The 24,809-nt window shown below is 40.3% G+C and overlaps 3 protein-coding genes across 4 annotated transcripts; 2 read left to right on the top strand and 1 right to left on the bottom strand.

Moving 5' to 3' along the window:
* Window positions 1-1,910: 1,910 nt before the first annotated feature.
* Window positions 1,911-6,804, bottom strand: cabcoco1 (ciliary associated calcium binding coiled-coil 1). Of its 2 annotated transcripts, none has more exons than XM_026352012.1 (7): window positions 6,719-6,804; window positions 6,547-6,635; window positions 5,803-5,972; window positions 4,695-4,839; window positions 3,643-3,715; window positions 3,469-3,564; window positions 1,911-2,106 (listed from the first exon to the last, which is right to left on the bottom strand). In XM_026352012.1, exons 1-7 carry the CDS (start codon window positions 6,782-6,784, stop codon window positions 2,026-2,028), a joined length of 720 nt encoding a protein of 239 aa, XP_026207797.1. In that variant the 5' UTR covers window positions 6,785-6,804; the 3' UTR covers window positions 1,911-2,025. The 2 variants fall into 2 exon arrangements, with proteins under 2 accessions (XP_026207797.1, XP_026207798.1); XM_026352013.1 differs by having other exon boundaries at window positions 6,547-6,629; window positions 6,719-6,800.
* A 4,135-nt stretch (window positions 6,805-10,939) lies between these two features.
* On the top strand, window positions 10,940-15,665 carry LOC113156596 (adhesion G protein-coupled receptor A1-like). The gene is made up of 3 exons (XM_026351830.1): window positions 10,940-11,004; window positions 15,207-15,334; window positions 15,503-15,665. The coding sequence occupies exons 1-3, from the start codon at window positions 11,002-11,004 to the stop codon at window positions 15,663-15,665; spliced, it is 294 nt and encodes a 97-aa protein (XP_026207615.1). The 5' UTR covers window positions 10,940-11,001.
* A 327-nt stretch (window positions 15,666-15,992) lies between these two features.
* On the top strand, window positions 15,993-18,601 carry adgra1a (adhesion G protein-coupled receptor A1a). The gene is made up of 3 exons (XM_026352005.1): window positions 15,993-16,123; window positions 16,851-16,946; window positions 17,039-18,601. Exons 1-3 carry the CDS (start codon window positions 16,008-16,010, stop codon window positions 18,531-18,533), a joined length of 1,707 nt encoding a protein of 568 aa, XP_026207790.1. The 5' UTR covers window positions 15,993-16,007; the 3' UTR covers window positions 18,534-18,601.
* The last annotated feature ends 6,208 nt before the right edge of the window (window positions 18,602-24,809 follow it).

The raw sequence follows: 24,809 nt of genomic DNA, 5'->3' as shown, positions 1-24,809 counted from the left end.
TTTCAAAGCTAGTGTTATCTTATCTAAAAACAAACAAACAAATAATTACATATTGATTTGGTTATAGATTTGATGTTAATAATGAGCTGGGCTGATCTGCTCTTTAACTGCATCTTTGTATAATGAAGTGAAATGTCCCTGCTTGCATTCTGAAAATCTTTACAATTACTTCTTTATTTATATTACTTTTAATTAATTTTATGTCTTTCTGATGTTCAGTTCATTTTCCCCATGGGCTGCTGCTGAATGAGATGTCATGTCCTCTTATGTCCAGAGCAAGGTTAGGTCTGAGGACAATGATGTTTGCCTGCAGCAACATAGTACAGAGCGCCAGTCTCAGTGAAGAGATTGATTAGTGTGTGTGCTTTAAACTTTTCCCCTACCAGGTAAAATGATCAAAGTGATCACAAGATATACTGAAGAAGATGCTAATGTGATGCAGAAGCATGACACAACCACACCTTTGAGAGAAGGTAAAAGAATAAAGGCTGTGTTAAAACATTTGACCAGGGGGAGAGTCAGTTTTCTCACAGATAGAAACACTGTAAAGAAAAAAACAAATCATTTTTTTAGTGACCAAACACAGGCTGTTGCTGACCTAAAGCCTCTTCAACTCATCTCACAGTGGATTACATTAAAACTGAGCCAACTGCAGCTGACAGTGTAAAAACACTAATACTGACGGTCAGCTGCTCTTTCCTGTGAACCTAGGTGAGCAAGGTGTAGGTGATACGGAGCCAAACCATCTCAGCATGAAATATAACATGTCCACAAAACCTCAAGGGTTTGTGCTGCTCCAAATGCTTCTGCTTGACTAAGTCTTTAGTAGCACATGCAAAGATCCACACAGATGAAAGGCAGTATCATAGTATATCATATAAAGATCCACACAGGAAGGAGACAGAGACAGTATTTCTGAATACCAGAATCTGACTAGATAAAACCTGAGAGAAGCTTTGTGTTTTAAACAAATCACATTATATAATATTTAAACTGTTTTTATTGTAAGGTTATTAAACTGTCTCTTGTAACGTAATCTTGATAACGTTATGATCTGACTATAGCAAAATACTGTATTTAAGTAACACCTGTAACATGACGATTATGACATGTGTGGCATATATCTATCATAGTTCATAGTCCAGCACACAGAACCTGAGTAAAAAGAAAGGATGAGAAGAAGAAGAAGAGAGAGGGGAATACGGCTTAGATGCCCCTGTGTGAGAGAACAAAGAAATAACAGTAATCTGATCAGAAGGACAGTGTAGAACTGAATGCATGGCAGGTTTCCTGCCTTGGTTTGAATATTTCTGTGACTTGGAGCAAATTTTAGCTTGTTTGACTCATGTCTAACATCTAGCTAAATGTGTATGATGCTGGATCTACACAATTTGTTCTGGATCAAATTCATATTTTTATTTATCATTGGTAACAACTGCCCATCTATTGGCCTTTAAAAAAACGAACTCCACTTTGTAGTTGGGTTAATGGGTTTTTAAACTCTAGTTATCATATGTCTTTGTCTGATCTGATCATCTGACTGCTTAAGTTTCTCGTCCTCTCTGACATAGTTATAGTGATGCTGCTGTGATCCCAGATGTCCACAATAACTTCAACGTAATTTTCACAAAAAAGGGAGAAGACCTGAGGTCTTCTGTACAATAATGTTCATTGTTTTTGCAGTGTGTATTATTTACCACAAGAGGGCATTTCACAACTGTTCATTAGAAACACAACCGCCTCAAATATCAAGACAAACCTTTGTTTCTGCGGTGCGCAGGAAGATAAACATGACCAGGAATTAGTCATCTCACCTAAACATGCCATACATACTGTCTGGCTGTGCTTGCTGTTCTTTGAGAGACAAGTGAATAAAGTACACATGTACAGTATTTTATACTTCAGTTCAATACTTTAATTTTCACATCATATAACAGCCTAAACTCATAAAACTTAAGTATCGCTTGTTTTTTCAAATCTTAATGTTAAACATTATTTTTGACCGAATTACTTATATGTGATGCATTAGGTATTTGGCAGAACTGTATTCCTGTCATTCTGGTCTGTAGCAGAAGTCTTCTCTTGAAGCTGGAGATTGTCACTGATCTGAGAATGACAGATATATTCACACACGTTTTATTGTTTGTTTGTTTTTTGAGAACACAATTTTTCAGACCTGAACTCTAACATTAACCTATTTATAACCCTTACACTGAAACTAAGTAATAACCCTTGAGGAACCCTCTGTTAGGACTGATCAAAACATCCCTACAATGGTTTTAAAATTCTTTCCCACAAACACACTTGATAATAAAAAGCCTTGATGTACTCTAAAGGTTTGTTATTCACACACCATGACAGTTGAGCTGACATTTATCTTGTCAATTACAAAGACAATAAACAGCCTTGAGCTACAGCATTAAAGCCACCAGCTGGTCTTAATGTTGTGGCTGATTGGCATAGTCAGGCTCCAGTAGCTTGACAAATATTTTACATTGTTTGCAATCACTCAGTATAGTGAGCCACTATAGAGGATGAGTGTGTTTACTATTAAATGAATTCAACATTCAAAGTGCTTCAAGACTGATTTAAGATGACGGAGTTTGTTTTTATCTTTACATATTTTATCATACATTTAGTTTTTCTTCCATTGAGCTGACTAGAAAGACAACTGCACATATGTACATTATTTACATTATTCATCCAGCCATACTATCTATAATTTACAAGGCTAGAGTTCGGGGCCAGGACCTCATGCCAGCTGAGACTGGGTAAGAGGCAGAATACACCATAGACAATTTAAGAGTCTATCACAGGACTGCCATACAATAAGTAAACATTTACTTAGTTTGTTTAGTTTAGTTTTAGATTTTTTGAAGTGGCAGTAATAAGCTTCCATACCGTAGCAGAGAAATACAGTAGCAGAGTATGAAGAGACTCTCCAGCCATGATCCTAATGTACAGATGAACGTACCAACACATTATGTTGTCATTTTTGACTATCAGCTGTATAGCTCTGTCTCACACTGTGCGCTAGTCAGGCAGTGTCCTCTGTGTCCCCTGACCCTTTCATGGTCACTGCTGCCCTAATGCTTTTTTTAAATGTGCTGAGGGAGAGGCTTTCAGCAGAATATAAGTATATACAGTAGTTACCCTATAAGCCATTGACAAAAATAGTACTATGTCACAATGTTCATAAAATTTTAAATAAAAGCAGAATTCACCACATAATTTGTGTGTCTTGTACAAATTCTTTAGCTTTACTTTTACCTAGCATCTGGCTTTACTGCTCCACTGCCTGTCTTTAATTGTTATTTTACTTGCTCCACTTTATTGGTTAGATTCACCTATATTTCCTTTAATCAGTCTAAATAATTTAGCAAAGTGTTATTAATATTAATATTGTTATTGTTATTATTATTATTATTGTTGTTGTTGTTATTTCTGTGTCCATTCAGCTATGTTCACCTCTTGATTTTTCTGGATGTCAGGAAAAAGGTGAGTGGAGATGCCTTCCTCCAGTGGGGTGAATGCATCTTGACAGGTGAACACCTCGATGGTCCTCTGAAACCCAGCATGATTAAATGTTACTTAAAGATATCCAGAAACAGAAACAAACACACAAGTCACAAGCTGTCTTACCTCCATGCCCAACAGTAACTCATCTCTTGGTGTGCTGAGATGAAGTTCGTAGAGTCTATATTTCTGAAACAAACTGCAGCCAACACAACACACAGTGTCACTTGAATTATTAAAGACTACGGGAGTACACAGCTGTCTTACACAAATACAATACACTCACAGTAGACAGACTGCAATTTCATGTTTTTCTCCTCAGCACATTATTGTGATGGCATTTGTATCAGATATAAACTGTATTGAAAGATAAGATGAACATAAATGAACAGGTAGAGTGGATGTACTGTATGTAGTGGTTAAAAGCAACTAATACCTTTCAGTGTACTTTCCATGAGTAATACATGAGGAATCAATTATACAACACAGTTTATAAGAATATGATGCATTGTTGTAGACTGCATTTACCCAGTACACATAATATACATATATAGCTGGTAAAAAGAAACTTCATACATTAAATTGCTGCTTATATGTTATATGTTACTACTAGAACTTTCGGAAATTGGCCAATATGCACAGTGATTAAAAATATTTTGCTGACACTGTTGTCTTTTTCCATTTGTAAATTGCAGAACCTACAGTATGTTAAAAATTGAGAATTTTAAATGGATGTGTTGCTGTTTTTATGTATTGCTCTATATCCTTACACACTGCAATAATTTAAAGATATTAAAAGATTTACAGTATATAATGTAGTCAGGGCTTAACTACTTAATTTCCCTGGTTTTGTGAGGAGCTGAGCCCACCTACTGTATAGTGTTTTACAAACATGCTATCAAGCTTCAAGCATGTGATACCAGTTTCTCCAGATTGAAGTCAGTCACCATGTCCACCTCCCGCTTGCTGTCAGTGATAGCTTGGCATAAGAATTCACATACTGGCCAAGGCAGGGTACAGGTGGAGCCATGCAATCAACCTGTGCCAACCCATGCTTGGTCTATGGAGATGATGGCAGGGATGTCCACTAGGTACGCAGTATCAGGTATTTTTAAATCAAAGCTTGGAAAAAGCCTGCCTTTTTGCCAATAAACAAAGATTTAAAGAAGACTTGTTACCTCTTCCTGATGTAGCTTATTAGCATTATGGCTTCTTCTGTGTTGAGAAGTGAAGTGGCATCTTCCTCTGAAGTTGAGCACTGGCAGGCAGAACCTAAGGCTTTTGCAAACTCCATCAAGTTCTCCACTAAACTCATCTGTTTCTCTAAAACATGAAGTGGGGAAGTTATGATGTGTTTAATCAATATGACCTGTGTACCATGTACACTACACTCTAATATCAATACGAAAATGACTGCTGATGACCAAGTGATGATGTAAATGTAGTGTGTGTGTAATGAGGCAAGAGTGAATGAGTGAAAAAGAAAGTAATTAGGCACAGCATATAGTAGTATTTGTTTTCATATTTTCACCCACTAGGAGGCAAGTTCAAATAATTCTGTGAATTTCTAGATGCTTCCAGACTCAGGGGCCTAATATTGGTCATTTTTGCCCACTGTCCAACTCAGTGTGTTTTCATGCACTCACATAACCAGGTTACTGACAGAAACCAGGTTTCTCAAGTAACTGAGGAATGAGTTTACTTGCACTCAAGAAACCTGGTTACTGGAAATTCAGGTACAGATGCAGCAAAAGAGTAATCTGATTTCTCATCTGGTTCACTGATTTTAACTATATAGAGACAGACTAGGCCACTTCCTGACCACTTTCCTTTGTTTCCTTGTATTGGTGTGTCAGGAGAGGTGGCTGACAGTGCTGTGAGAGAGACACACAGACAGTTACAGTGCTCATTTTTACAGCACAAACTGTCAGATTTAAAGAAATACACAGTGAAAACTGAATTATTTAGATGTCTATGGGGCACTTTGTGTTGGTTTTAGTTTTAGTTGGGCTCTAATTATCTCTCCTTTCGTCCAGTCGCACTTCTTTGCTGACAGTAGTAGAGTGGTAAGTGATGACAGCCTTTGTTATACACAAGCACTTTTGGTAAAAAGAGAAAACTACCTTGAGAAAATCCAATGTCCTTTTTACAAAAAAACTGATTTCCTGTTTACATGACACTTAAGAAATCAGCTTACTTGAGAAAGTGGACTGTAACCTGGCTACAAGCATAGCACAGCATACAAGCTGTTAACACATACAGTGTAAACCTGTCTGTCCTCCTCACCTCTTATGTTCTCCAGCAGCATGTGTAGTACAGCCATGGTGAAGGAGGTCTGTGCAGGTGTGAAGCTGGCCTCCTTAGCCCACCAGAAACCACAGACATTGTAATCCAGAAGGGCAGCTTCCCTCATACAAGTCTGATAGTTCTTGAATCCCAGGATTTCCTTCAGTTCCCTACAGACAGCAGAAAGGACATGTGAGTGAAAACTGTTGCAGCAGCGCTGGAGCAGTAAATACACAGTGAAACTGAACGAAACAGCTGCAGCACAGCCATGACTGAGGATGTGGAGGCCCTGCAACGTAGGCAGAGTTTACATTATTCAATAAAATAGTACGCTCGGTGGATATTTAAAAAAAATAACTGCAGGGTCTGTAATATGTTTAAATCTAGCTACTTTAAGTAGGCAATGCATGTGTTTAAAAGTGACATCATTTTTGGACAGTGTTTCTAAAAACCTGGCTTAAATGACAGTTAAGTAAAACCATAGTCAAATTTTTAATCTAACAAGTAGCATGTAGGCTGTGTAGCACTGGGCTATTTAATATTTGCTACTTCAAGTGTAGGTACCTGGTTTAACACATACATCCTGATGTTTGGATACATTTGACTTAAACTGCTGCTCAGGAAAATTGCATGAATTTATTCTTTAGTCGTACTTGGAAATAGTTTATCTTCAGTCATTATTTTTGCCTGGAGGCCTTTCCACAAGGCCAGGAGATCGGGCCAGGGGTAACGTTATGTACTCACCACTGAAGCTCCTCTGCACTCCTCTGGAGCAGGTCTTCGATTTGTTGGTGTGACAGCGCTCCCCACTGTAGAAAGACGATGTCCTGTTTCTTCCAGAAGAAGGGAAAATACGTAACTTAATCATGTCACAGAAACCAAAGAAAAACACTACAAGCACTGAGCTATGAACTACCTGTAGCTTCCTATCCTGTACTTTCACTTGCTCTTTCTTTTCACGACGCGTTGCTCCTCCTGACATGTTGAGATGCTAAGTTAACTCGTTGCCACGGCAACGCAGCGTCAAGAACGCTTCGCCGTGTACGGAAAGCCCAGTCAGCCAAAAATGGTGAACGCGTGATTTAAGAGAAGAAAGTGGAAATGTCGAGAATAAAGTGAAATATATGTCGAAATGATGGCGATGGGGAGATTAAGCCTCATTTAGGTATCAATCATCTTTTCTATATTCTATTGGGGATAAAATATGGGTTAATGAGAATTGCAAATCCTTGCATTCTGTTCTTATGAAGGCTTAGACAGTGTCCCAACTTTATAGAGCTGCAGTAGTTAAGTTATATGAATCCATATGTTATAGCACATTAGCAGCTTTGTTGTGGTAATGAGTCTGCAAGTCAAGCACTGTGTTGGCCCACACTCCACACATTTAGCAGTGTGCTCTGATGTCACGCTGGGCAATACTGGGTTATGTAGGGAACCATACCAGTCTGAGACCAAGGGGGCTGCAGATTTTAGAGGCAGGTGCTGCAGGTCTGACTTCAAGACCTCAGAGTATGATAAACATTTGGTCCTGTTGATGTTTTACACAAACTTTTTCTTACATCAACATTTTTTCTTATATCAAAAACACTGCATTGAACACATTCTCTGCATGCACGCTCTCGTCTGTGCACCCTGAATTCCATTTTTTTGAACTATGACAAGAGATGGCAACATAACAATACATTTATTAACAGCCCTGCGTCAAACACTTACAATAGCTAACAAATTTAAAGTAATTCAAAAACATGCTTACAAAAGACGAGGTGCCTTTAGTTCAGTTTCAATTTGAGTAATGTGGACAGGACAGTAATAGATTACTTTATCATCACTGTTGAGCAAAAGCAAATCAAACCTTTGTCATAATAGCTTTCTCTTCTGGAAAGTATTTTGGAAGTTAAGACTGTATTTCTGACTTCCCAACCATTGTGTCTGTTGTTTAACACAACAGTGTTGCTGATTGCAATATTATGGAGAAAACTGGTGCCTAAGTACAGTCTAAGTTCCAGTCTAATTTCTGCTGTGGTAATGTAGCCTAAATAAACACATGAACTAAACAACAAAAGTGTACTAATAGATTCCACAATCTTTAAGTGAGTAGCCATTGTCAGTTTTTATACCTTGGTTAAATGGCTGACAATGGCTATCGACATTCAGTCATTATTTAATTCCTTATTTAATTATCATCTTATTTAATTCATGATCTGGAATATTTGAACCTGTAGCAGAAGGAGGCGGGTAGAGATACTCCATGTGGTATCCAGTTGGAGCTGGCAGATGCTGAGCCACACCGGATAACTTCTTGTCTCTGAAAGAAGAAACTCCGTCTTAGGTTTTGACAGTTTTCTTGGTCTTTCCAGATTGTAAATAATTTGCACTTTAGTCTATAGAAGCTGTTTGGTTTCTAACATTTGTGTTTTTATTACAGTGTACATATGTCCTATATTTGTTCACAATATTCTAATAAGTGAAGAGAAGTAAATATGTGGTATCTAATTTAACAACGAATTATATGTACAGACAAAATAGACAAAAAAATGGTACTAAACAAAACTTACATCTAGTAGGTGCTGGAGTCTGATTTATGGGGTTGTGCTGAAGACAGAGGTGAAGTGAGACATGAGGTTTATCACTTCTGCCCTCTCTCCACTATGAATCCCCTCCTGTCTGTAGATGTTTACCAGTGTTGCCACTTCTGCTCCAGTGTCTCATTGGTTTCTTCTGGGTGCAGTTCCGACTGAAACTGCGTGCACCCATAGAAATCAGTTGGCCTCTGCAGTCAGCCAGACAGTCTTGATGATCGGTGCCGTTTCAATGTCCCTGTACGGTGGATGTGCTCAGTGGCCCTCAAGGACCAGGGTAAGAGGGTAAGTCTTTTAGATTATTTGGGGCCAGGTTTTGGTTTTCCATCCCACAATTGTCGACCATAAATGTAAACTGCTCTTTGAAAGACACCTGTCTACCCGTCCACTACTTGCTCAGAGGTAAACAGACAGAGCGAACATAATAGAGCATTTAGCATCTGCTACGAGAAGAGCCCCATATTTCTGTCAGCAGTTGGTAGATGACAAAAATAGAGCTAAAAGACATTGAATAATTGATTTAGTCACTCCATCAGTCTGGGTCACTCAGGCCAAACCAGTGACCCAAGAAAAGTCAACCTAACAGTGGGTGTTCAGCTGTGCTGTGTCCATGGTGACTAAGAGAAGGAGACATCTTTCCTGTGAAAATCTGGTATTTTCTCCTTTGTCTCCACAGTAATGGGTGCGTCCACAGAGGACCCCTCAGTAGCCACTCTGTTCTCCTATCTCAGGACTGATATCTGGAACACTGCAGAGGCTTTGTTCATCCAGGATGGGCCTTTCCTGTTGGTCCACCTCACTGTCATGATCTACTTCAATGTGTACACCAGATGCTTCTTTACCATTAAAAACGTCCTGCTTGTCACTCTACTGACTCTGCATCATCATCTGCGACAAGAGTTAATGAAATTAGATGTAAACCGAGTGCAGGGAATTACCATGCATTGATGATTGATTGGTTTAAAGCTCTTTTGTTGTCTCATCATCATCATCATCTCATCATGTTCAAATCTTTCAAAGTCACTGGTTACTAGTTAACTGCAGAGTTAAGGTTCAGTTTCCCAGTTTGAATTGACTTTTCAAATTAACTGAGGGTGTTTTGTCCAAAAAATAAGGAGTTGCTTTTGAAGATTTCCTTGATTTATTTGACTTCATGTAATTAGCAATTAATTCATATTTTTTTTAAATTGAAACAAGTTATATTGTACAGTCTAGGTGTGAATGTGAATGGTTGATAGTTTTCTCACTGTGTGTAGCATGCCATACATTAGCAGATGTAGAAAATAACCCCTAACCCCTAACCCTAACCAGGTGCATCCAACTAACAATAGTTGGAAAACAATGTCAGAGAATCATTTTGGCCTGATTTTTGTTTTTTCTTCTTTAGGTTCAGCACATGAGTAAAAAAAGAAACATCTAAAGCGGGTATGGCTGATGGATGAGTGGGTGCTTCACCTCTGGTTTGTAAATATCACATGAAGCCACAGAGTGATGCAGCGGCATGCATGTTTCCATGGGAAGACCGTCTGAATAATTGAATTATACATACTTCACAGCTGAGAGGAGGCCCTGCTCTGCATCCTGCATCATTTATGATGCCACTGGAATCAATTAGTGTGTGAAGTAACACTCATTTATTGCTGACCCATTTGCCTAAGTAGTAAGGAATCACAGAAAGTCTTAGTGACGTGATCTTTTATTAGGGGTGAGTCACAGGAGTTCGTCATACATACGTCACTTGTTTGGTAGCAATATGCTCAAATATTGAAACAGCACCTGAACGCACCGTTTCCAGCCAGTCGTCACCGTGGCTGCCACAGCCCGCAGCGCTTTGATTAGGCCATCAGCTGATGGATGACACGTCACACCCTTTCCCCGCCCTCGCTCTACGTAACATGCGGCACATCCAGAGCGGCAAATGGAGCGGAGCCACTATCTTCACTGACCTGGATTGAGGAGGGGGGAGAGGAGCACCCAGCACCGCAGGTACGGCTTCTTCTTCTTTATTCCGATGTCTTGAATCTAATGCTGGGAGAGATAGTTAAATAGTAGATAGTAAAGGCTCAGTCTCTGCTCACACACACACACACACATCGTATTAACAGGGTGAGTTTGAAATCAACCCCATCATCTGGATACAGCTACTTTCCTCTCTCGTCTGTCGACATCATGCAAACACTGTTGTTTATGAGCAGATCCTGTGTGGTGGATGAGATGTGACATCGCTCCCGCCGCCCACATGCATGTGTCACACTACAGTGGAGCTGATGGCGACTAAAAAACAACAACAACAACAACAAAAAACAAAAACCAAAGTAGCAGTAGATTCATGTTCACGCTTTGATTCGCTCTGATCAGCTCCTGCGCGCAGATGGAGTCGGCACCGGGGGCCCGCGGCCGGAGCTCACAGCTGGCCCCGCAGCCTCCCAGCTGGAGGAAGAGCACCGAGCTGCCGGACCAAGTCCTGTGAACGGACCCCAGGCTGATCACACCTCTCTGCTGAAGTCGTCATCATCATCAAATGGACCAGGAGGGCGCAGGGTAGGGGGGCGGGGGGGGCACCACGGGCCTCCCAGAGAGACCAGAGCTTCACGACTCAAGTGTAATTCAACTTAGTCTCATGGTGAGTCGTTATATTGTTTGTTATTCCACGTTGACATGGTGTTACCACAGGGAATGAACAGAAAACTACAGTATAATCCATCAACAGTAGAAGTTGTTGTTACAGGTTATTAAGAAGAAACTTTAAGAGTGTGAATTATCAGCTGACTGTCACACATGTGCTAGATGTTAAGTTTCTACTGTTTGAGAAATCAGAAAAAAGAACAACAGCAGTTTTTATCCTCATCCATTACTGTGATTTTGCTCAATTTTATTTCAAGTTTATTTTTGTCTGTAGCCTATTCTTCACTACACTATATGTGCAGCTCTGGTGTGAAGCGTGTGCACGAGGGCATCGTTTACTGCTGGCTCGGTGTCTTCAGAGCAGGGTCAGGAGGAGAGAGGGTGCCAGGGCCAAAAAAATGGTATTCCAGTCTAGTCACCTGTGCTGTCTGTGCACTAGTTCTACATTAGCAGCTGGAGTGTAAGTGAATAGAAGTGAGCAAAAATATGTCATCAAATGCACCAAGTTAAGTAAATATTAAACTTTTATCCAAAGCGACTTACAAGTTAGGTACAAAGCTCAGGCAGGGTATGTGTGAGGAGGTCTTGCTTAAGAATACCTACTGGAAGTAGGGCCGCAGCTGGGATTTGAACCCCAGTCTCCCACATAGAGGATGACCTTCTTACCATCCAGCCACATATCATTTTTTGAAACAGATTCACAGGCCTTAACTTTTCAACTTGTTATTTTAATAGTCATGCAGGATGACACTGAGTCTGTGGAAGTGACAGAACTTGAGTAATTGTGACTCAACCTCTGCTTAGTCTTTCTTTAGCTGAAGGGTGGAGTGGATGTGAGCATCTGATTGTCGGTTTAAGAATGTTATAGACTCAGGCCCCCTCTTCCCAGTTTGCTGGAAAGGTGTGCAGGGGTGGATCTGTGGATCCGACCAGTTGACGAGCGCTTCTGAAAGAGTGTACAGTACTTGTGCAATGAGAACCTTGCTCACTCTGCTGTTGTGTGAGTAATGCTAAGTGTTGGCATTCTGTGCCCAGTTGATGTGTTAGTGTAGCCTGACTGTAAGTGAAATCCAAACAATGATATTTGAGAGTTCAGAAAACAAAATCCGATAATGATATGCGTCAGTCTGTGTTCATTTTCTTTACACAGGCCTAATCGGTTAGTTGAGGAATGCTTTGATTAGCCTCAGTGCATCCATCAGATTTGCTTTGGACATCTCTGATACTAATGAAACGTGTTTGATACAGTCCCAATTGAAAATCATCAACTCACTAAAATAGAGTATAACAAAATCGAGGATCATACATGTGTATCTGGAATCCCTGTAGTATTTGAAAGCTGGTGAAAAGCTCTGATGCCCCCCCCCCAAAAAAAATCCTGTTTACACATAAGCACAGACACGAATTTAGTAAGAAAGAAGCTTAATTACAAAATCTTCCGTGGTGACAGTGCGTGGTCAATCATCTGAGATAAGCTGAGTGTGGTGCACACAGATCTCTGCTGCATTTGAATTATTTATTTATTTCTGTTTTTTTTTCATTTTATGGGATCTGCAAAGGATTTAATCAGTCATGCTCTGTCTAATGGATGGGTTGTTCAGTCGAGTGTGATGAGAGAGCATGCTGTCCCAGAGAGAGAGAGAGAGAGAGAGAGATTACAGGAGGAAGACATGACAGTGTCTCTAAAATACAAGGCCTTGGAACACAAAGGAAAAGCGAGTTGACGCTGTCGTAAAGACGGAGCCAAGTTATCTCTTGATTTCTGCCTCCACAGGAATCTTCAGCTTGAATTATGTACATGCGAGAGTGTGTTCCAGTGAAAGAAAGAAGGCTGAACTGTTGTTTGAAGGCACGTTTGGCCTCTTAACACAGAGGGAATGCTAGACCTGTCCAGGAGATGCACATCCTTTACTGTATATGTGTCACTTTCTCTGAGCCTCTTCCACATCCCTGACTCCACGGCTAAGTCATCTGGGCTGGCTGAATAACACGAGTGCACGTGTGGTGTGTTTAACTGAAAGTGCGGTTATCACCTTTTCATACAGTCGGTGACCTTGTGGTAACTAGAATTACAGGAGCACTTTAACAGTTCATCATAACTCTGTGTTTACTTTTATAGTGCCTTAGGTTTTACTGTTGTACTATATGAGATTTAAGGATGTGGCAACAAGTGCAAGCAGGTACATGATCGCACAGGCAGCAAATACAAGTCCAAATCATCGGAAACCGTCATCCAACATAGTTTACTGACCTACTAATTGCTTTAATAATGACCTACCATATTTACTTAATGGACACGTGGAAACCTTACGGGCATCATTACCCATTGCTATTGTATTTTCAGATTCCAAAAACACTTGAACACTATTAAACTAGCGTTAGCTGCGAGTGGAGTGGCGGCAGCTGGCCTGAGAGGGTAAGCAGGGCAGTCTGCTTAGTGGTTGTAGGAGCCAAACACGGATGACCAGTTATTGACTTGCTCACAACCTGTTGTCAACTGATGCATGATTCTGATGAAAAAAAAAAACTCAGTGGATGTTACCTGTTACCTGTTAGACTAGTTTACCTAAATACATTTGTCCCCTAAAGAAACATGCTGTGCTCACATTCACCAAAGCTGTCACTACGTTTACATTTAGTAGACACTTTTATCCAAAGTGACTTACAATCGAAGCACAAGGCACAGCCGTACAGCTGGAGATTCGGACCCCAGTCTTCCACATGGAGGGCAGCGACCACTACACCACTTACCACTACACTATCAAGCTGCATTTCAAATTTCACATGATCATAACATCACCATAATCCTACTTGAGGTAGAGTAACAGAGGTTATAGTTTGAGACTAGTCGGTAAACGTAGTGGAACATTTATCAAAGGGAATGAAACTCATATCCAGCACTACACTTTAATGCTTTTGCTGCTGTGCGCAGCAGCAGAACCGTGACTAGATGTTACATGCATGCGACCGCATCACGGTTGCATGCACAGCAACCTTTTAGCTACCAGGGCCACTCCTAATCAGTTCATCCTTGAGTCTAATTGAATGTTTGACCCCATTTTGAAAGTATTCCCTCAAGGCACAAATTTCATCAGCCCCACCACAGAGCAATTAAAATGAAACAGCCAAAAACATCAAAAGTAACCTTTAGATTGATAAATACTGAAAATCATCTTGGTGACTGACCATTTCCTCCACCTCCCATCCTGTCAGGGTAATACTTAGCATTTGGCTGGTTGAGTGCAGAAATGTGTTGATGTATGATGAAAGGCTTCTGGGGTCTGAGAATGTGCCTCTTGCTAATCAGATTTTATATTGCAGAAGACACTGAAATCCCAGTTACCATGTTGTACATGTTTAATGAAGTGCATTAAGTTATTTTAAGACAGCGATGTCATCGCAGTTAGGCAATACTCCAACTACAGTAAGAAGAAGCACAAGCCAATTCTCTCTAGATCTTTAGATTAAAAAGTAGGTTTGGCTTTTGACAGCTGTGCAATAAAAACATACAGATTTAATATTTACATTTTAGACTCGAGGACAGAATATTAACAATTTCTTATCCAGTTCATTTCACATTTCTGAAGCAATTCATATAGTTATTAAAGCTGACATTTCTGTCACATTACTGTACATTTACTGTACACTAACATACATAGGGGGTTTTCTTTTTTCACAGACTCAGTGTGTTTTGCTGGATCCTGCTGCAATGTCAGAAGATGTCATTAATGCACTCACATAGTGAAACAGGCTTGAGTAATTGTGCAGGGCTTTGGAAACACACAGCACATTCTAACCTCCAGCAGTGAGTCTCCGGGCTTCATGGAGTCATCCTGACTAGCATGAGTGAGGCTGGATGATATCAATTGTGACGGTTCATGGCAGCGTCGTTGGCAGCGGCACTGCCTGTCCACCATTTTTTTTTTAAACAAAACTCTGCTGTGCTGTAACATCATGCTGGTGACTTGAAGCTACGGTGACCACTCACGGCCAAGTCCTCATTAGCTTACATTATGTGGACACTGCAAATACACTAATAGCTCATATCATCCTGCACATTTCCTTATTGTGGTGTTATTCTGATGAGATCCGAACGTATACTCTTATAGAGAACAGCAGATATGGACTGATGGGATTCTCTTTACTTTAAGCGTGATATTCTAAGATTCATCATTCATCATCTCGTCTGTGCCATTGCAGGATCTGAAGAGAGTGCTGTCCTTCCCACCGTACCCTGGGGATTACCTGCATCCAGTGGTGTATGCCTGCACTGCAGTGATGCTGCTCTGTCTGCTCGTCTCTATCATGACCTATATTGTCCACCACAGGTGAGAAGTGAAGCATTTTAATACAGTGCTCCAATGCAGTAATGCACATTATTAAAACCACCAGGTGGATTTCATACGTGTACTGGATAGATGTTTTTACCCTGCAGTGGATAGGTAGTAGGTAAAACAGTCTCTTCTCACTTTTTTAACTGTCTCCATTGGTTGCAGTGTGATCCGCATCAGCAGGAACGGTTGGCACACACTCCTCAACTTCCTCTTCCACACAGGACTGACATTTGGAGTTTTTGCCGGGGGCATCAATCAGATAAACTTACCTTTTGTGTGTAAGATTGTAAGTGGGTTTTTTTTCCTCTATTCTTTTCATGTATGAAGGAGACTGTTCACTAGGTTTGCTTAGCAAGTGTGTAGTTCAGTGCACTAGTGCAAACAGAATTGAATAAAAGCAAAGCAAATCTGGTTCAGTGGACACGGTTTTGTAATGCATTTCTCTGGACCTGTTCATTTGACCTGGTCATGCTTTATTCAGTGCTTAGCCACATCTGGCATCAGGTTGTGACATTTGCAATAAGAAGCATAATGTACGAATAATAGGATGAAGCACAGTTTGTGTTATAGTGAATAAATAAATGCTACACTGACTGATCTTAATGTCTGTTTACATCTTTCACTGTGTTAGGTCGGCATTGTGCTTCACTATGCTTCTTTATCCACCATGCTGTGGCTGACATTTACTGCCAGGAACATCTGTAAAGACGTGTCCAAAGACCCTCTGAGGGCGCAGGACAAAAACGATCCGGGCAAGACGCGCTCCAAACCAACCGTCCTCAGGTAAGACATGTAGATGAGTTATGACTGCTTGCCTGTGGTTTTGCCAGCGAGCAGTATTCTGCTGTTCAAAAATGTCTTGAAGGCTTCAAATGTGTTCAGCTGTGCTCCACAGTAAGAAGTGTGGCAGCATAGTGAGGTTGCGCCTATCTTTGTGCTTGTGTACCTTTGCAGACTTGCAGAAAGTTAACAACTAACCCCTCTTGCTTACCCTGTCAGCACCAACTGACTAATCTCAGTGCATTGACTCAGAGTCGTGAAGTCAGTCAGCTACGGTCAAATGACTGGGAAAAATGTATAAATCAATTCACCCTATATCTGAGTTACTCAGTCGTGTACAAATGTATTCTGGTTCAGTGCTTTCACTGTAACTGTGGTCACGTCCCAGTGGATAAACCCTCACTTTTTATAGACAGTATATCAGCTTCTTAGCTGCCCAACATTTAGCAGAGCTCACGCACAGTTTGATTTGACTTGCTCAGCTTCCTCAATTTATTGTTGTGTTGTCATTATTAGATTATATAACCATCATTAACCAGCAGGCCCACATGATGTCTGCACCTGCAGGATTCCACAGATTTTCTACCCAGATTTTGCTGCTTGTAAAAGTCAGAGTGTAATCACGCCCTCAGTCATTGATTTGATTGCTCCGCCAAAACCTGTTACCTTGCCATCTATCTAACCCAGCATTTGCACTGTACTTCACTGTATTTTCTATTTTCTTTTGCAGATTCTATCTTGTGAGTGATGGAATCCCTCTTATAATTGTTGGAGTAACCGCAGCTTTTGGTCTGGATAACTATGGCAGCAGGGATGACGCTTTATAGTAAGCACTCTTTCTTTCTCGGCAATCACATTTTTATTCTTCGTTAAATTAAATTGAGTAAATAATGCTTTTCTGTTTGTTGTCTTTTTCAGTTGCTGGATGGCATGGGAACCAAGTCTGGGAGGCTTCTATGCCCCTGTGTGTCTCCTGGTTTTAGTCATGTCCGTGTATTTCTTGTGCACCTACATACAGCTCAAACGTCACCCAGAGCGCAAGTATGAGTTGCAAGTGTTGAGTGAGGAGCAGCAGCAGTTATCGTCCACTGAGACAAACCATCACTGCCACCCAGACGCTGGTGGAACATCTGGGTCTGGTGGGGACTGTCCAGCATTTGCTACAGGTGTAACGGTGCTGGCCAATGAGCACTCGTTTAAATCTCAGCTAAGGGCCACAGCCTTTACCCTCTTTCTATTCCTGGCTACCTGGGCTTTGGGGGCATTGGCAGTTTCATTGGGGCATTTCCTGGATATGATATTCAGCTGCCTGTACGGGGCTTTCTGTGTCACCCTGGGGCTCTTCCTTCTCATCCAGCACTGTGCCAAACGTGATGATGTGTGGCACCGCTGGTGGGCTTGTTGCCCGTCCAAATCCAAGACCGAGGATGGGAATGGGGATGGACAGAGCCAGAGGCAGGATCTCCATCAGCCACACTGCCACCTGAACTCCCCGTGCTCAGGCAAACAGCCACTGCTCTCTCCTCACCTTGTGCAGAGTTCTTACCACAAAATGGCACCCCCTCCACAGAGCCCCACTCCCAACCACACAGGTCCATGCTGTGTGGCTGTAATGAGTCCTGTTACCACATCCCCCATTTCTCCTCTCACTGAGCCCCTGCCCTCACCGCGTCCACAGTCACTTCCTGATGAGCTCCCTCGCCCCATTCTGCCCCTACAGAGCCACCTTGTTGACAGAACAAAGTCACGCTCCTTTAACCGTCCACGCCCTTGCCTCCAGGATTACCGCTCCCACATGACTTCCACTAGTATGGATGGAAGTGTGCATGGCTCCCACCTGGACAGCCCTCATGCTGCTCATCACCTTGAAGGCTCGCCGTTTGTTTCCAACAGCCCACTTCCAGACATTGAGCTTCCATGCCCCAGTCCGCACTTGGAGAAGCAGCTCTCTTCCTGCCACAACTTGCAACGCCAGACCTCCTGCCACAGTGTACAAGACTCAATGACTTCCTGCCACAGCCATGCACACAACATGCATGACAGCATCACTTCCTGTCACAGCCTCCTCCTGCCTTCTCATGGGGTCCACACCTGCCAGTGGCACCTGCACAGCTCAGCTGATCATTCTTCCACCCCAAGTTGCTGTGAGAAACCTGATCCCTTCACCTTACAATACCAGCAAAATCCTGATGCATACAGCTGCATGTCAAAGACAACAGAAGACAGAAATAATCTTTGTGTGGAGGTCGAACAGAAAGGTTTCCCTAGAAATACTCTGCCTAGGCAGCATGCTACCATTAACCGACGAGGCACAATTGGCCGAAATAGGAGCCTGCAGGAAGATGGCCTCTTTGGTTCAGACTCGACAGGAAACATACGGACTGGCCCTTGGAAAAATGAAACCACTGTATAGTTTTCTTATGCTTGTACGTGGCAGACCTTCCAGCAGCCCTGTAATCTAATTACTTCCTAAGTGTTTGGGTGTCATCGCCTTCAGCTTTGCCCTTAAACCACAAGCTGAGCTTTCAGTGAGGCCTTGTACAGCTATGATATCTCAGAACCCCATCTATGACAAATCTATCATTGTGTTACACATTCATTTCTATAATGATTATTCAAATGCTAAATTTAATTGAGTTTCTGCTCTGTATGGTTTAAAGTTGCAATCAGAGCTGTATGGCTCTCTAAGGGGCACAGTGGTTTGGTGAAAAGTGTTTTTGATAGGTCAAAGAAGCTCTGACCCACAACTCCAATCTGCTTTCATTGATTGGACAAACTTGCGTTGATGTCATGAGCCAAGGGGTTTGCAAACCTTTCAATTTTTGAATAATGTATTTAATATAGATAAGAACAGTACAGTCATTTGTGTGTTTTTCATGCCAGTTAGAGGGAGACAGACAAAAGAAGATGAGGAAAGAAATGTGAAATTTGGCTCATACAACACATATTATGTTGAGCAGTCATTTCCAAACTTCTGGGCTACAGATTAAATCATCATTTTGTGATCACATTATCGGAAACAAAAATTGTGCAGTTAGGTTGAATTGAATTCAACCTCATACAACCACAATGATTGTGTTACTATGTAAATGGGCTGCAAATGTGGATTTACGCTTGTAAAACACACAAAATGTCTGCAAAATAAGTCTGAACTAAATTATTGATGCGGCTGCTGAGGAACAGACGCTTGTGAAGCTGTGACAGAATAAGAATCTGAATCTTCTAAGTTCACTGAGGTTTTGGGAGGAAACTAACTTTGCCCTGTGCATCCGGAATAAATAGAAAGGAAGTTGAAAAGGGTCAGTGTAGAACAGTGTAGACTGATGGTGATCATCAGCATCATCAAACCTTGGTTGGTATGCAAAGAGGCTGTAAAGTTTCACTGATCGCACCTTCATATGTTTGGATTAATATTTCTAAAATATATATTACAACACAATATATTTTGAACATGAGTGACTACACACTGTATGTGAAAACACATTTGAATAAGTGTAAGCATGTGTGTGTGTGTGTGTGTGTGTGTTTTACGTGTGCAACAATGCATGAGTAGGAATATACAGATGTGGTGTGTTTGTGCTATATGTATTTGTTATTATGAAACCACCCTTGGAGATTTTTACATTTGTAGATATATTGACAAAGTTTTATTTATGAAGTTAGTTATTTTTGAAGATTTTTTTATGGACACACTTTGTGTATGCTGCCAAATAGAGTCAAAATAGACTCTTGTCTGACAAATATTGCACTTATATGAACTATAGTAACCCTCACCCGGTGAGATAATAATTCCAAAAAAAGTGCTATGTGCCACAAAGCATATAGTGCCAAGATGATGTGCCAGTTTTCACTGTGATACGAAACTACTCACAACTCATGTTCAGTGAGAGATTGCATTGTTTGTATCATCATACAAACGTGAACTCAGGTTTTAGGAGATCATCAGCAAGCTGTTCAAGTTATTAAAAACACTGATGTGTTTTCCCCAGAGAGGTGTTTGATGAAGCCACAAACTTTAACGAATCAGGTTCATTTTCTGTTTTATAAAGTAGATAAAGGTCAAGTCTGACCATGGATACATATCCCTCCATGCTAGTCTGGTCTTTGTCTGGTCAGTTTTTTTTAAGTATAGCTTGACTCCAGGCTCACTCAGCGGTAACTGTTGATGACAGAAACCTCAAAAGGTATTTTGAAATAGTAGTACATATAAAATGCATTCCAACTTGACATGGCTTAAAGCCCTCAAATCCACAGCTTCTAATTTGCAATTAGAATATTAGAATATAATAAGTATTCACCAAATTGGATGTTTTATCATTTTATTGACATTATAAATCAGTCATGGTCAATAAATGTTGGTGACTTTGACAAAAAAAAAAAAAAAAAAATCTCAAAGTGAAGACATCAATTAAATAAAGATATGTAAGGTGAAATCAGTGTTTGCTTTAATATTCACCCCCTCTAAAATGACTGACCTATTCCAGCAGAGGTCCAGATATTTGGTGCTAGTAGTCCCACAATTAGTGAAATGGGGATCACCTGAGTGCAGTGAGTGTGTCTCAAGTGATTGCAGTATAAAGACACTTGTGTCTGGAAGGTTCAATCACTGGTTATTCAGTGTTACTTGCTACCATTACACCATGAAGACAAAAGAACACTCACAGAAACTCAGAGAACAGGTCATTGAAAAGTATAAGTCTTTAGTGAAATCCATCATCAAGAAATGACAGGAATATCTGAATATTAATGCAAACACTAATTTCACCTTATATATTTTTATTTAATTTACATTACTTGAAACCTGTTTTCACTTTGAGATTAATGAGGTATTTTTCAGATTTCTTTTTGTCAAAGTCTCTGACTTTTATTGACCATGATTGATTTAAAATGTCAATAAAAGGATGAAACATCCAAGAGGGTGAAAACTTTTTATAGGCACTGTATGTGTAAAACACATGATAAATACTTCATCAAAAAGAAAGTGATAAATGAGTTTTTGATGAAGTACTTGTTTAATGGTTTGAATACAGCTAATTTAGCTTTATAAAACAGCTTTATCCACATACTAGTTTTTTGCAGAATGGTCGTCTGCATGTCACAGACTTCATGAATGATCATAGTGTAGTCAGGTCAGCTCACATAATGACCAATTACCCAAGTTCATTTGCTGACATTGATATGTATGGAATTATATTTGTATTATTTCTGATCCCATATGGGAGATTTTAACACAGAAAAAAATATTTTCAACATAAACTATATTTTGAGGCAGAAAATATAACTCTCTCTACAGTTTATTGATACGTGCAACGTCCCATTGTGGAGACATGGATGAGACACAAATATAATGCCAGAGACATACAGTCCTTCATCAAAAGGTTTACTATTTCATCAAGCTTCGTCCATTTGGAGTTACTTGAGACAGATCTTTCCACGTTACATTTGGCCTTTCTGGGCATTCTTTATTAGACGCCTCTCTGGTTTGTAGTATTTAGTGGCATATTTGGAACAAGTGAAAGTGTGTATGTCTTTGTTCAACTCATCCTTGCGTTCATTCTAATTTTAGGCTATAATTAGGCCGTCATATAAACTAGCTTTAAGAGGGATGAGTCATATCACTTTGTTATACTATGTTGTAGATTAAACACAGTTGTTCATTTATATGTCAACATATCCTAGTTTGATGTAGGCGTAGGTTTGAGCATCCAGTGACACTAACCTTCAGCCTGGCATTGATGACTGTGTATGTGATGTGTTGTTGTATCCCAGAGCAGTGACAGCTTTAAGTGTCTTCCCAGGCCGAGAGCAGTGATGAAATCAATACTGAAGGATGCTTTCCAAATGTAAAACCATTTTTAAAGTGTCATTATTATTTTTTTTTTTTCTCACTTCTGTTGTGGATTTTTAACAGTGTAAAGAAACAAATAGACGCCATGTAAGACAAAGGGAGTACCAATATGAGCACTGTGTGTTGTCTGCACTAAAAATAAAGATTTGCTGTGATACACTGCGTAGGTCTTTGTTCTGTCTTTGTCTGTAGATTAAAGTTGAAGTATAAACAGTGAGTATTTTTAGCCTTGTTCCAGTAATTTATATCAGTTAAGACACTATTTTTCTAGATCTTGGTGTGATCTTTGTTGGTTTACTACTCCTGAAGAGGGTAACAGTACTGTTAATGTTCTCCATTTGTACATGATCTGTCAGACAGTCAACTAGTGGAGACCAAACTCTTTAGAAATTAGTTTGTTAATTAAAATACCTGACTCTAAACCCATAGGTTCAATAAAAAACTAAATATGTTAGTAGTTTGTTTTAATGGGTTCCAAAAAATAGAGTTCCTAAACTTTCAACTTCCATTCTATGTCATAAACAGACCATTTAGCTTAAAGATGTGAAGATGTACTGTATTTCATAGGTACAACATATAACACAATGTTGCATGGTATAATGTCATTATCTATAATAGGTGAAACAAGTTTTAGTTTTTTTACACATAGAATAAAACAAGTGAGTAGAGACTAATAAATAAATGAATTTTCAATTCAGTTTAATTATATAGTGCCAAATCACATCAAAAGACAAAAGACTTCACAGAATATAACTGTATACAGAATGATATAGAAAACCCAACAACCCCATTTAAGCAGCTCTCAGACATACTGGAGAGGAAAAACTCCTTTTTACGGGTGAAACCTTTAGCAGAATGAGACTCAGGGTGGGTGGCCATCTGCCTCAACCAGTTAGGGTGAATAGAAAGAGGAGAAAGAACAGAACAGCAGGCAGCAAAAACTAACGACAAGAAGCAGCAAAAACACAAGGTTGGTAGGACAAGTGACTGCACACAGCTCTGATACCAGGGAGACCTGTAGAAAAGTACAGAGAGAGGGAGACAGAGAGGGCAGAACTACGGGGGAGAGAAGACACAAAGTTAATGACATGAAATAGCAGCATATAAGTGGAGAGAGAAGAGGAGCTCAGTGTATGAGTAGAGGTCCCCCAGCAGACTAATCTATAGGAGCATATCTAAGAGATGGTTCAGAGTCACGATAAGCTTAATAAAAAACCTAGTCTTAAATGTAGAGGGGGTGTCTCCTGAACCTGAACTGGGAACCACATGTAGACCTGCACTTGGAAACTGCCACTTGTTCTCAGACCACAACTAGACAGCCTTGTTTTGACAGTACTTTTGCTGATTGGAGTCTTATGTTCTTTATTTACCCAACTGTGAATCAGTGATAAAGCTTGATTTATTCTCTTGGCATGGTTTGCCCCGGACAATAACCGCTGTTTTCCTGTACTGACTCAAATCCATGAATTGATTAAGATGCAAAGTCAGCTCCTATTTTTATGTTCCAGCATCTCAGTGCTGAGACAATGATAATGCTTCATGTAGAGGTCTCCTCCATCCATCCCATCCCCCACACAGTGCCCTTCCTCCACAGCCATGGGCCACTGGCCTGAACCACTTCGGCAGCAGAGAAGTCAGAAAAATTATGCAGATGACCCTGATTTGAACATGACCTATTTTGAAGTCCTACAGAAGCCTGCAGACCTGGATGTCTTTCTGCTGCAATAAACTATTGCCCACACCTGCCTACATGACAAGCTATGCACACACAGTTAAAGATTTAAGCTCCTATAGTTAATTTGGTAATAACAAACATACTCTAACACGTTCATACGCAGTAAATTAGCTGCACAAATGTCCAGCCTTTCTGCTGCACTGCATCGCCCGTGGACATGTTTCTGCAGCTTCTCAACGTCAAACACCACTTTTCTATTTATACACGTTGCAATTCCACTTAAATATTTTAGACATGCACTGTGTACTGCAACAACATTTATAAGTGGACAAGGTGAGATGTAGATTTAGGCATCTCACTGACACCAAAGGTAGAGCAAATAATAAATAATAACACAGTTTTACAAGTTAGCACAACACAAGAAGCAGGGTAGTAGTAATTGAGTTGAACTGAACTGGAGAACTGGTACAAGTGGTATACCCAATCAGATGTTGTGTACATGTGACATCTCCACAAAGAAGGTTAAAACACACTGAGTGAGTTAAAACCTTATTCTTAACTGTACCATATATAAAATCCTATTGGCAGCAGCTCATAATCTGATTCAGCAGTTTCAAGCAAAAGTCCTCATCCATATGACATTCAAGTTAATGATACACAATAAGCCTTTTAACTGGCAGAAATGGATCAAGGAAGGAGTTCTGACTCTAGAAAATGTGGACAAAAATGTGAAGTTTTATTACTGACATGCTGTAAGGCATTTTGTTTTTTTCTGCACCAAAGCTCACCAACCAATGTTTGCAGTAATGGCACTAAGACTTCTGAACCAGACATGGGTGTAGCCAGACACACTGAGGCACAGTGGTGTATTGAGGCAAAGGTAACAGTTATTGTCTTGCAGGAGATAGTGAATTTTATCTAAATTAGCTTGCAGATTGGATGCATGCATAAGAGGCTTGTGTGTCTGGTATTATTTATACACTCAATTTCTTTAATCTGGTGTCCATAATGTTTGATTGAAGACGGTAAATCATCAAATCATAACATCAATTGAGGACTGAGAGGCTAGTGGGCACATATTCGAAATGTGAAAAGATAACAGCAAGGTTTTGACATCAAGTCACCTATAAAATGTAAAACATTTTCTTTTATTGTCACTTGCAACT

This window comes from Anabas testudineus, chromosome 19 (genome assembly GCF_900324465.2).
Source record: "Anabas testudineus chromosome 19, fAnaTes1.2, whole genome shotgun sequence".
NCBI classification, from domain to species: domain Eukaryota; kingdom Metazoa; phylum Chordata; class Actinopteri; order Anabantiformes; family Anabantidae; genus Anabas; species Anabas testudineus.
This window is presented reverse-complemented; position numbering and strand designations above follow the sequence as displayed.